Consider the following 13,630-nt stretch of genomic DNA (forward strand, 5'->3'; position numbering starts at 1 on the left):
CCAACGTTGAGGTGAACTATGTTGCGAATGAGCGGCGGCCTGTGTATAAAGGCACACTGTGGACATGGACGTTTATTTGAGATTTCTTCATATTGAACATGTCGCATGTCCAAATTCGACACTGCACTCCAGTACAAATGTCATTTGTAGTGGAGAAATGATAAACGATTTCACCAAAATTAAAAAAAAAAATTCCACCAAAATGTTTGTCAACACTTACAAATTATTCTGTGGCACTTACACAATTTTGATGAAAGATAATGTACCAAACATGATGTGAAGGGTTTGTAATTTCTTTCTATACCATACAGGCGTTTGAATGCGCGTATTCGAGGAGGCATGAAGCTGGGTGCGGGAGGAGAATATGAAGCACTAAAGGTTGAGATAGCGGTGGCGACAAGAACTTCAATTTACTTTCACCCCTGATAAGAGGCAACGGAAAATGAAACATAAGACCAAAGGGGAGGGGAGTGAGCAGCTCACAGAGACTTCCTGAACAGGATCTTTGAACTACTGAGTATGTAGGGAAAGAGAGTGGCTGTGATGTCAAGTCAGAACGAATCCTACATTTTAACAACTCATACCTTATGAAGAGTGGTCCCAGCATCTTGGTACTCTCATTCTGTCTCTCTCTCACACATAGGCACGCACACACGCACACACACACACACACACACACACACACACACACACACACACACACACACACACACACACACACACACACACACACACACACACACACACACACACACACACACACACACACACACACATCTATCAGGCCAAGAATCTGTGAAGCAGGACAAATCAATGATGTCCTCTCTTCTCCCCGTCTTTGCTCCGCTACATTTCCCATCTTCATTTTATTCATGCATCTTCTACTGTATCTAGCATTCTTCCATATCCTGCCTCCTCAATCCTTTCCACAATCTCCCACCTGGCCTGGAGGTGGGGGAAGATATGCTGAATAAAGATACATGTAAATCTACCTAATGGGATGGAAAATTGGAGGGAAATTGGAGATCTTTTTTTTTCTCTGTTACTATCTTTCCACCCTTCACTCTTTGCATGTTTTCAATGCTTTCTCTCCCTCCAATTTATTTACTTTACTTTACTCCAGGTGATCTGTTTCACCTGTTTCGACACACATAATGGCTGATTCTCTTTCTGCCTTTTTCGATGCGACTCATTGGGTACACCGCCTCTCTACCCTCCCTTTCTTTTCTTATCACCATCCCTATCTCACCCCCTCCTCTTTTTTTTTTACATAATTGTAATACACAAAAACAACTGCTTTTTAATCGCACATATTTGACAAGTCAAAAAAAGAAATGTTGTGGTTTATTCATTCAAATATTCCAACCAGCCGTCATGTGTACGACAAAAGCATGACAAAGTCAAAATTTGTTTGTGCTCCCAATCTAGTAAAAGCCATTGCAAATATTTCAGACATGTCTGATTTCAACAAGCGATATCTGGTCCTGCTGTATATTGCAACAGCGGATGAAAGTCACATCTGAACTAATACCTCCAACAGGATATTAGTCTGTAAGCACAATAACAGGTGAGTGTGTAGTGTCTTTTCGTCCATATACGGAATGAGAAGGGAATATGTGTTTATATCTCTTTCTTTGGAATGCCAAGTTAGGGGCCTCCTGATGACCCCTCACCTTTCCTTGTGGCACCCTTTAAATTCCTTGTCTTATATAGTATAACTTGAACCAGATGTTCTTGCTCAAGTAAACAACGGACCTATAAATGTAACCCCCAAGAAGAGTCGGAAGGGTTGTCATTTTGGCCGGACACTCTCCAAGCTCTGCAGTGCTTGTAATCGATGCTGGTCTTTTTGTAATAAACCTTTATATACAATCAAGACGGTGTCGGCGGACTTCTCTTCAATACATCTTCACATCATCGATACTTAGTATACAACAAGTGTTTCAGAAAAAAAATAAAAATAAGCTGGAAGTTGCTCTCCATGTCTAAGGGTACTGAGAGAGAGAGAGAAAGACCAGGTATTTTTTCCATAATGATGTATGACATAGAGACAGTTCTCAGTCAACACAGTGTTGAAGAAACGCTCTTTATAAAATGAAAATTAGATCCGTATATATGACACAAACTCTAAAAAAATGAAAAGATATATAAAAAGAAAGCCGTTGAATACTGTAAATTCAATAGAGTTGGAAAAAGTTGAATAAAACATTCATATCCTTATTCAAGGACAGGCGCTCAGAAAAATGCATTATTATTATTTATTTTCCACAAGGGGACAAACAACAGAGAAGCTTGACTGAATTGCTGTCTTCCGATAGCTCAATAAACCGTCTGTGACTGTGTATGTGTATTTCCTGTTATATTCAATGAAAAGGGATACGACATCTTAGTGGGTCACTATGGCTAAACTATATGAAAGAAATAAACTCTCTTTTTTTATATGTCTGCATGCATGTGTTGGGATTAAGGGAACCACAGTGTTTTTTTTTCCTGTGACGTACTGACGCTTACATAGACAGACATTAATTGGCATGCAAAGCCCAAAGCATTCACAAACATGCCAGAATATTTATGCAAATGTGTCTGCAAGAGCTTGCATGTGTTCCCAAGTGAACTGCAGCTACCATGAGTGTTTGAGCTAGTGGGCACATTAAGTCATCATGTTGGGAAGAAAAAAAAGAAAAAGACTTGCAATCGTTCCAAACATGTAATGGAAGGAAATGTTTCTTGCATGATGACAGGACCGCGACGGGGCTTCCAAGGACCTGTGACTTTCTGAAGTCACTTAACATAATTTACCACATATGTCAGATAAGACTGGAGATGATAATTGAAGGTGACCTCAATTAAAGAACACTGCAGTTTGCAGGCCATTGATTCTTGTAAAGAGGGGAATATTCCTGTCTCTCTACCAAAAGATGGAGGATATCTGCTGATGTGAGAGAGAAAAGAGAGCATGGGCATGTGTGGGAGAGTGAGAGTGTAATGATATGACTCTATCATGACCTGTACTGCCGTCTCTATCTCCATCATGGGATCTATAAGGATTAGGTAATTCATCTCCCTCTAAGCTCTTCTGCCTGTGTCATTTTGCCTTTCGCTTTCTTCACATGTACCCCTTTCCCTAATTTGACAAAGCCTCTTTCTCCTTTTTTCCTGCTTAGCCACAAACCCTTTTTTATTGTGCTGGTTCAAAAGAATACATCTGATGCCGTTTTTCCTCTCTGAAGTCATTAAAGATGTTGCAGATAGCTAACGAAGCAATTGCACATGGCGGGCTTGTCTCCTCTATATAGGAGAGCAGTGGAGCCTGGCATGCCTGTAGATGTGTGGAGAGAGCGATAAAGGATCCCATGTAAGAAGGTAATGGAGCAGAAAGCCAATTCTACCACAGTGCAGCAGTAATAATTATGACTGATCTCAGGTGTCTGCTATTATCATTATCCCTAGACAACTGTATGCATATGTGTTAAGTATGCTGGGGATAAATGTCCTGACAAGGTATTGAGGATTGAAAAAGGTGAAAGCAGAATGGGCAGAGGTGGAGGATTCACAAAATGGCTGGTAGGATAGAGGGAGGGAAACAGGAAGAAAAATGAGGGGGGGGGGCGTTGAGGAGAAAGTGAGAGGCCCTCTGAATGATAACTTAATTAAGGTAAGACAGGAAAACAAAACAAACAAAAAAAAAACTAGATTGTGTGCCTGTCATTACTGAGGCTCTCAGCAGGGATTAGAAAAAAGACTGAACGAGGAGAGAAGAGTGAGGGATAATGGGAAATAAAGCTCAGGTTAAGTTGTATTCTCAACAGAGGGAATATTTAGATTTCATCTCCTGGCAGAGATGAAACCCATTGTAATCATCTCTTTTCCACAAAATTACATGTGTGTTTTGTTCCCATGAAAGAGCCTTAAACCTGCTCCATGTTTACCAAACATGCAAATGATCACCCCCTCTATCTCCACCCAGCCCTCCGATGCTCGCCGGCAGCTCTGACTAAGCTCATCAGACGCTCGGACGTCCATGTTTTCTGTCTCGCTAGCTCCTGTATGCTACACACTGACAGTGGTAGTAACATGGGGATAATTGCGAATTGTAAAGAGTTGCAAATTGGAAATCGTAGGGGGTCTTTAATACCATGATCGGAGAAGTATGCATATAATGTTAATGGTGTGACACACACACACACACACACATATATATATATATGAGTGGTATCTCAATGGTTTTAATGCAGTTTGTCTCTTTGGGGTCTGTTGTCCATAATTCAATAATCTTTAATGTAGAAAGCCTCTCTATGTATAATACAATGGGATGCACCCATTATCCAGAATTTTTCACATCAGTGTCAAGAAAGTAGTCGGTTACAAGATGAATACATTTGACTTCATATGGTATGAGAGAGAGAGAGAGAGAGAGAGAGAGAGAGAGAGAGAGAGAGAGAGAGAGAGAGAGAGAGAGAGAGATATTTTCATGATCATTTATTCAGCAAGCAACCACTGTTAATTTAGTTTGTTTCAAGAGTTGAATATATCTTTGGGTAAAGGGTCATTGTCAGGTGAGCCCTCAGTGTCCAAGTCAAAGAATTACCACAGCGTGAAGGCGAAATAATAGAACAAACGTTGCTCTTAGAAAGGTTTGCAAATGCTGAGGATCAAATATTAAGTAGATAAGCCTTCTACTGTGTCATATATAAAAATGGAATGTTGAATACAGGCTAAAGTTAACATGTTATAATATAGACAGAGGGGACAGGGGTGAGCGTAAATGGCAAATGCACACAAGATGCAAATAACTAAACTAAATCCTAACTACTCAGACAGGCACTGAAACTTACAGTGGAAGTTATATAAGACAGCACACCGCTAAAGGTTCTGCCTGCCGCAGGGACATCCCTGTCTAAATAATCTACAATGAGCTACATCTCCGCTCCCCTCCTCTGGGCTCTTTGCTGCTACACTCATCTCTCCCAGTCTTCACCCCTCCACCCGACTATCTGCCTGCACATCCACTGTACTACATCTTGAATTAAGGGATTTGATTGCACTACACCTCTCTTTTTTTCCATCAAAGTGAGAAACTTTGTAAGCACATTTCTAAAATGTCAAAAGGGGGAACTTCAGAGATAGATTTGTCTCCTTCCAACAGCGTCCCTTACCATTGGCTGCAGTTTTTAAAAAATCCACTGCATTGCAAGATTAAATGCTTCACCCCCACTCGTCTCGTTTCAACCACGTTATTAAATTCCAGTTATTGCTGCTGCTAATTGCTTAATGTTGCTAATTGTGCTAATGAGCTGATTCATAAAGTATTAGTTAATCATATTAATGTTTTGATAGTACACCAACCCTTGTGTGTGTGGGTACAATTAAGAAGAATACTATCTGTTGGCTCGGTTTGCATTGGTCCTGCCGAGATTTCTGCCTTAGTCCTTTCTGTATGAGATGGAAAGTTGCTGTGAACAGAGCATCAAATCAAGGTAATTTATATTTTAGATAAACTAAACATAAATATTTTGACTAAACATGACTATTTATAGCTCAACTCTTTTGCGCATTATGACAGATTGTTAGGACGGTATTGGGTTCCTGGTTACTTACAAGAATATGTATGCAGGTAGCATAATACTCAATCACGTTGGACTACACCATGTGGATGCATTATAATACAGAGCCGTCTTCACTGCACAGTGCTGATTCCTACAGTTAAATTAATTTCAGAATTAAGTATTGCCACTATAGCCATCATTACGTACGGGTAGATGTTAACCTGGGTTGAGAGAGACAGGGTTACCTTTTATATTCATCAATTTACATCAAGGTCTTTTTTTCACCCTTGACCTGTCTTTACAGGCTCGTGCTGCAGATGAGAATGAAGGAAATAATTTCACATACACAGCAGCTCTGCCTTGTCCATCGCAATGAAAGAAAAATGAGTTCGAATTTACACTGTATTGTAATTAAAGCTGTCTTTTATGTGGCATCCCCACTGTATGTAATATGCTAATGGAGACCGGATGCTTGAACAGCCTAAGTTGGTGACCAATTTTATTTCTCCTTGTATCCCAGGATTTTCATTTTCTTTTAGTATTTCCACTGAGCACATTGATACCCATTCTGGGTCAAACAGGGGATTCTCTGGCTTTTCTTCATGGGGGTGGGGCGATCAGAGCCTGGTCATTTTACATTAACCTTTTGTCACGCTTGCCATGCTGTACAGCCATTGATTTATCGCAGGTTAGGTGCTCTATGTGAACACCGTTTTAGAGGGCTCCACATCATTTGGAAAGGCTGAAAAAATTAAGTTGATATACTGGCAGACTGAGAAGAATAAAAGCCTCTCTTTATTCATTTGATGCCATGTATGAATTTAATTGAATCCCAACGACAGACCAACAAATGCTCAGTGTTAAGGGGGACTGAGGCAGGAATACTGTAGAACAAGTGCCTTAATTCCCTCAGAAGTAATTATGCTGTGATTAGGGAATTGTTCCTTAATGTAATTATGCTGTGCTTTAAAGATTCATTTTGTCGGTGATGGCATGCTGCGTTATGTTGTTGTCTCACCGTATTATACATAATCACATCTCACTATCTCTACTGTTATCTGTAAAGAGTTCCCTCTGGTATGGAGGACAGACACTGTGTGTGTGTGCGTGTGTGTGTGTGTGTGTGTGTGTGTGTGTGTGTGTGTTTTGTGAGAAGATATTTGTGTATGTGCACTGAGCTCAAGCGCATGTACATGCAACACCTGTGCATGCATATGTTTCTCTGTCCAGCTGAATTTCATGAAGGATTATGTATTGCTAGTCTTGGTGCATTTTATAACCCACTATCATCTGCTGTTTTTAACACTGTTTCAGACAGGTTTACATAATTCACCGAAAATGAGAAGTTGGTGCCAGGGCAAGACCTCTTCTTGAAACTAAAACTGTGAGAAAACAAGCAATCTTTTATGTTTTTATCAAAAATATGTTGGTCTATGCTCATCTACATACAGAGTCTGGAGTTAAGTACTCTGTGTTATGTTATGATGAGCATAACAACATCATCAAATGATGTAACAATGATAATTGAATTAGTTATACAGGAAGAAGCGAATATGTATATACATGTATTATTTTTTAAACAAAGTGGGAACAGACTCATATATTGCCATGGCAGTACATGTACACAGATTATCAATAAACAAACTGTGTTGCGAGTATGTATTTGTGCATGCCTGTGAGGGGATGGGATCCCGTTCAAGAGGCCTATTAAAATTCATTATGCATGCGTCCAGGGACAGACTGAAACAATAATTCAGGCTGGGAATTTGACTCCATCCCAGCCCTACCCCTCACACAAACCATTAGGCATCAAATTTTGAGGGGTAGCCCAATTTGTTAATTGTTGAATTTTTCTGTTTAGCTCTTATGCAGGTCTATGAACTACAAGGAAACATAATAAACAGCATTAGACCATCTGTCCAGACTTGCAGTTTTTCCACTGGAACCCTACATGTATAGGTACTGTATTCATAGCACAAATATCAATAAGTTCACAGAACATTAGGTGAAGGGTAGGTGCTGGTGCTCTATCACTCTTGCTCTGAACGATGAACACAAATATCTCGTGGCTCACACAGCTTTCGGGTTACGACTCTTCCCTTCTTGGATAACGAGATCAAAACAAAACAATCTATTATTGATGCTTATCCAAGGGAAACTTAGTGCAGAGCGACAGAGCTGGCAGCAGCCTCGTTGCAGCCGCAATGTTTCTGTGCATTGGTTCTGTCACTATCATAGGTTGAGAAGAGAAAAAGAAAACACTAGACAGAACAATCCAGAAGTAAATACAGAAAGGTAGCAGAGCTGTACATTAGTTACAGCCACAGGGAAAGAAATACCTGAATAAGAACGAGATGCAAATAATGCAGAGCGCAGGTGCACCGAAGTTCCCCGGTAAATGTAGAAATTATGTAAATCCACTCAGCAGAAATCATTCCCCCCTCGCCCAGTGGTACACCACACAGGGATTCTGTTTTAAGTACTTACCCTACTGACTCCTCTTCCCCTGTCTTCTCCGTAATTTGTTCCCAGGATTTCAAAGAAGATGTTGGGGTTAGAGCCGTTTTCAGTGAACTCCAGGAAACTTGTGAGGCCGCTCACGCCGAACTGCAAGGATAAGATGAATTTTGTATGAATTGATGTATTACTTTATAATGTATTGTTGGTTCTTTTTCATTAAATGTTGGTTATCATTCTGCCTGATGTAGACAAATCAAGTCTTTATCCTCGTTGAGATCAGATATGAGAACTCCTCACAGTGAAACTGAAATTTGAATCTTCTGTCTGTTCCTTATCAAATGATTAAATCCCATCAGCAAACTCAGGTACTGAGTAAGTCAAATGTACTAAATCTGTTCATGTGTACAACTCCAACCTTTGCCCTTCCTCCCAGTGGTGTGACCTGTCAGTAAAAGTGACATTGCAGCTGCTGCGGGGAAGGAGAAAGGTGTTATCCTCCTTAATATGATTCATAGTGAGTGTGTATGTGTGTGTGTGTGTGTGTGTGTGTAACAACCATGGATTGTGCCATTTATGTGAGGTGATTTAGGCTATGATGCATGCACATGTGGTTTGTACCTAATCTCATGGACGCTTGCACACACACCCCAACCCTATTTCTGAAATAATTACAATTTTTTCATATGATTTAAACTCCTAGCACCCTACTCTTAGCCTTAGCACCTGCAAATTTGTATTTTTTATCTTAATTAAATTAGTCGTAGTTTATTCACCACCATAACTCAGATATTACTCATTTGATGACCATGTCATATGTTAAGCATTTGATGCCTTTTAAGCTTCATGATTATCATTGGTTATTTTAATAAAAAAGAGCAAGTAAGTTACAAGAGCAAAAGGAACTGCAAATGACACATAGACATTTACATTTTTGGTAAACATTAATCATTTTACTAGTGGCAGTAATATTAGTATTCAATACAAATTAAGACAGTTTGATTAAGAATGTACCAAATAGATTGCAAGAAAACTTCCCTGTAATTAAAAGTTTGTGACAGGCTGTGAAATGTTTTATTGTTTTATTTAGTGTGTACATAAATTTTAAAAATATTAAAATATTCTGTCACATTGCTAACCTCCCTGATATAAATCTGATGGGCAAATGTGATAGATAGACACCAATCCCATCAGTTTAATGTGACAGAAATCAACAGCACAGACTACATCCTCTAAAAATAAAGTTGAATCCACACCTCTTCAAAGCAACGTCAATAATGAACATTTAAACCATCATGGGAGTGGGATTTACAGAATTGGATTAGGCCACACTAGTTTTACTAGGTGTACCTAATAAACTGCCCAATGAGTGCATACATATGATATGGTTCATAAATGACGTTAATATGCAATGGTTAATTAATGTAATTTGACACATAAGTATATTACCATATTCAATAGTTTCATTCCCCTGGGGTGACCACAAACACACACACACACACACACACACACACACGCGCAGTTACATGCAGGTTTGTTTGCATCCTTGCAAGCTGGACAAGGGTGAAACCTACTTGGATACTGTTCATTGCCCTTTATAATTATTCAGTTAATTAATGTAGACGAGCTTAGTATTGGCAACAACGATGATATATATTTTTAATTCCACCTGGTGTAAATTACATGCTATTAAGCCTGAAAGAATGAATGAAAGGCAGAACATTTCTTTTTTTAAAGTTGGAAAAATTGACTGGTAAGTTTTGGCCTTTGAAAACTACATTAAAATTAGATGTAGGTGAACAAGTCATGTGCGACAATAAAGTTGAAGGATTAAGTTTAGACTTTGAAACAGCCTCATGAGCCCTGACTGTGGCTCTCGGGCTGCATCATAGGACTTACTGTGCCTTAAGAGCAATCAATAACATTTTTAAATGAATGCTGAACCTAACTGCTTGAATCACTGACGCTGAAAAGTGGATACTGTCTATAGCAGCTGAAGACAGGGCAGTGATATGTACTCTAGCAGCAGATCGAACACGGCACTCAGATCAGTGTTACCGTAGTTTCACCTGGTGCGTTTTATTACCCACTATGAATCTGTCAGTAAACACCAAAGAACAACATCAATAGAGCTCCTCATCAACAGCTGCAAATTAGTATTTATAATGGCAGATTCCAGAGCACTGATTAAACACACAGACACGCACATGGCTGATACATCCGGAAGTGGAACTGGTGGCAGACTGTTGAAGTCAACTCTGTTACTGCTTAGGGCTCTTTAACACAGCTCTGTTGAGACATCAGGGTTTGGTTTAACAGCCTTGGCTGACTGATGAAAGCCCCAGACGGATCTCAAGGTGAATTGCAGAGATAGATATGAAAGCCATTGGGCTGTATTTATCATTGTCTAATCCTAAATTAGCATTTTACTTGGCTTCATCTTTCAGTCATACTGCCATCCCTGGAGTATTTTTTTATTTTTATTATTGACATCAAAACAGAGGGCATTGATCCAGTTGGTTTAAACAGTGATCAAAGTGTTGCCAAACCCCAGCCTAAACTCAAGGTGAGATGCAGAGATTCACAAAATCATAACTGCAGGATGAAAAGCTCTCTCTCCCAAAAGATAACTGTTCAGGATCTGAGAGAAAACTTGCTGATTGATGGAGGTGTTGTTCTAAAAGTATGCGGTCATTGGAAACAATGAGTAATAAGGTCATACATTTACTGAGCACTTGTCAATCTTCGTTCCTGGAGAGGATTTATACCAAGTGATGCCAATGTGTAAATGAATTTAGCAGTGACTGCATCTTGTTGTGCCTCAGCCAAGGAGCAGTAATGTCTTGTAATGAGCACATTGTCTTGAAATGCAAATACATACTCCATAAATGAAGTGCTAAAAGGAACTGCTAAAGCATACATCTGAGACACATCTATAAATAGGAAGGAATCAAAAATTGTACTTTTATGTTTTAGTTGTGATCGGGCTTATGCTACTGCTTTCATCTGTGGTAATCAGCTTCCGCTCCAAGCACACAAAGTTGTTTTCTGCTGTAAGTCAAGAATTGATTTTTGGCAGATGTATTGAGAATAATTTTTCGAAAAACTCCTTTCCTTTTTGTTCTAAACAAAGTTTTTATGAGCTATATTTGAACAGGCATGGACAAAAAATGTCAACATTTCAAATGTATATCTGCAAATTGGGAGAATTTGTGTCGCATCCGGTGTAAACGCACCACAAGTGTATGCTGAATGAGCAACATCCTGGTCTGATTACTTTTTCTTTCAAACCGTATACAAGGTTTAGGATCACAGTATATGAATCATGGGAATTAATTATACTGATGTTTGGGTGTCTTGAAGTCACAGAGGCTAACAATTTAGTTACAACAATGCTAGCCGACATGTAAAATAATGCGGGAATGCAAAGGGAAGGCATTCATATCGAAGGCTGACTATTGGCGAGACCATTCAAGTATGCATTCTAGCATCGTCTTCATTCTCATACCTTTTTAACAGTATCCAGCATACTCTTGCCTCCCTGCCAAGGTTTGGAGTTCTTCCTGATGCAGCTCAGACTGGCCATGCTGTGCCACTTCCTATCCTCCAATTTTCTGTGAAAGGTATTGGCCAGCAGCAACACAGTATCATAGATGTAGCGATTGGAGATCTACAGAGGGGGAAAAAAGACAGAACGAAAGAATGACACAACAGCAGTATATGTACAGAAATGTAACTTTTCTTGAGGACGGTCTTGGGGGTATTTTCTCTCAATGCTGTGATACGACCTGTAATAACAGAATGACACTATTAGCAGGTCTTTTGTGCTTACAAGTCTCTTACTTTGGGAGTTACTCTACTTCTTGTTTTTCCTTAAGTAATGCAGCCGGGAAAGATGGACTTAAGTTAATGCTGAATTTAATTGCTTTACTTGCATTGCTTAACGTACAGTACATACCCATGAGCACTTTGAGCAAAAAAGAAAAAACAATGACTACGCTTGGATCGACTTTGGAGATTCTCTCTTTCTCTTTGCTTTGTGATTGGCACTATCTGAACCAACAATATGGAGTATTATTCTTTAGTGCATTATATTAGTAATTTCACCTAAAACATGTCCCTCTTGTTGCTCCAAGTGTACATATTTACATGTGAGCTGATACAGCCGCACGTCCTTACACAGAAGAAACACTTTAAGGGTAACGTGAATTAAAATGTACTGATGGGACCTCGGTACCAGAGAAAAAGACAGAGCGGCAGGAGTTAGGGAAGTATATTCAGTCTTTGATTGATTGTTGTGCGATCTACTGAGCCTCCCGCCTACATGTTAATGAAAATGTAATAACCAGATTGGCTATAACAGGCATGATTCAATGTACACACATGAACGCACATGCAGATGATGAATACCCATCCACATTAACACACATAAAAAAACAATAATATAGATCGAAAAGTCATAAGCTCAGGAACAGTGCTGTTCATATATCAAAAAGAATAGAGAGACGGAGAGATAGAAGCTCAGCATGTAGGATATAAATAAATGGAATACGTGAAATTAATAATAATAAAGGTTATTCTTCATCTCTGCTCAGAAAACAAACAGCTCAAAAAACTGTCATTTAATTAACAACCCTTAGATATAGAACCTGAGATAACAGCAACAATATAAAAAATCTATTTTAATCTTACATCTCATAGAGAAAACAGTCTCAGAAAACTTGATGTGTGAAAAAAGTAGATCTACATACAAACTCAGTGGTCAATGTAGCTATCGGCATATCTGATTTCATATTTGGTCTATTTTAGTTTATATCAGTCTCATTGTTCCAGTCTAGGGATAACAGTGTCATTAGAAAAACTCTATTTACACAATTAAATTATTGTGAGATAGTGTTTTGCAGATGGAATCAAAATGCAAAACATAAAAAAATGTGTGGTTCTTTGCGACGATCCTCTTACTCCAGTTTAACGCAGAAATAACTTTTTTCCATAGAAGAGGTGGGCAGTTTATTTACTGCCACATGCCGTGTAGCCATGGTAATTTGCTTGGTTGGTCTATTACTCTCCTTCCAGTGTGTTATATTTAAAGTCAACTATGTTCCTTAAAACTTGTCAGACAATTATCTGACAGAAAAACAGGCTTTAAAAAAAGTCCATCTTCTATCGAACTTTATTCTCACTGTATGGTGAACTATAGCACAGTTTTATCTTAATCTTTCACTTGTTGTCTTTGCCTGACTATGGTTCTTTCTCTCTGCCTCTCTGCTTATTGCTTTTATTCTGAAAATGTTTTAAGTGTTTCTTCTCTATGGGGAACTTGAATGATCAGTAGGTTCTGCGCTCCAGGCGAGCATTATATGTGAGTGTGTGCGCGCACTTGTGTGGTCAGCCTGAGCAGATGTGCTTCAGTGCAGTGTGAAATTGGGCTTCTGGGTCACTCTCTGACCGCTGAGCTGATCTGCTTCCTCTCTCTCTATATATTTCTCTCTCTCTGACTGTCTTTCTATCTCATCCTTCATTTCCTCTGTCTCTCTATAATTCAACCACTCACCCTTCCACCCACATACACATAAACGCAGGATGTCTAAATGAGTTTCTAAAAAAACGCATATATATATATATGA

The 13,630-nt window shown here is 39.1% G+C and overlaps 1 protein-coding gene across 3 annotated transcripts in view; it reads right to left on the reverse strand.

Moving 5' to 3' along the window:
• grid2 (glutamate receptor, ionotropic, delta 2) overlaps positions 1–13,630 on the reverse strand; it is a 434,177-nt gene that overhangs the window by 125,838 nt on the left and 294,709 nt on the right. For all 3 annotated transcript variants that reach the window (XM_035639568.2, XM_035639565.2, XM_035639566.2), the window contains exons 7-8: positions 11,512–11,673; positions 8,034–8,153 (exon numbers count right to left, since the gene is read on the reverse strand). In XM_035639568.2, the coding sequence (XP_035495461.1) occupies positions 8,034–8,153; positions 11,512–11,673 (282 nt within the window). The remainder of the gene's footprint in view (positions 1–8,033; positions 8,154–11,511; positions 11,674–13,630) is intronic.

This window comes from Scophthalmus maximus, chromosome 19 (genome assembly GCF_022379125.1).
Source record: "Scophthalmus maximus strain ysfricsl-2021 chromosome 19, ASM2237912v1, whole genome shotgun sequence".
NCBI lineage: Eukaryota > Metazoa > Chordata > Actinopteri > Pleuronectiformes > Scophthalmidae > Scophthalmus > Scophthalmus maximus.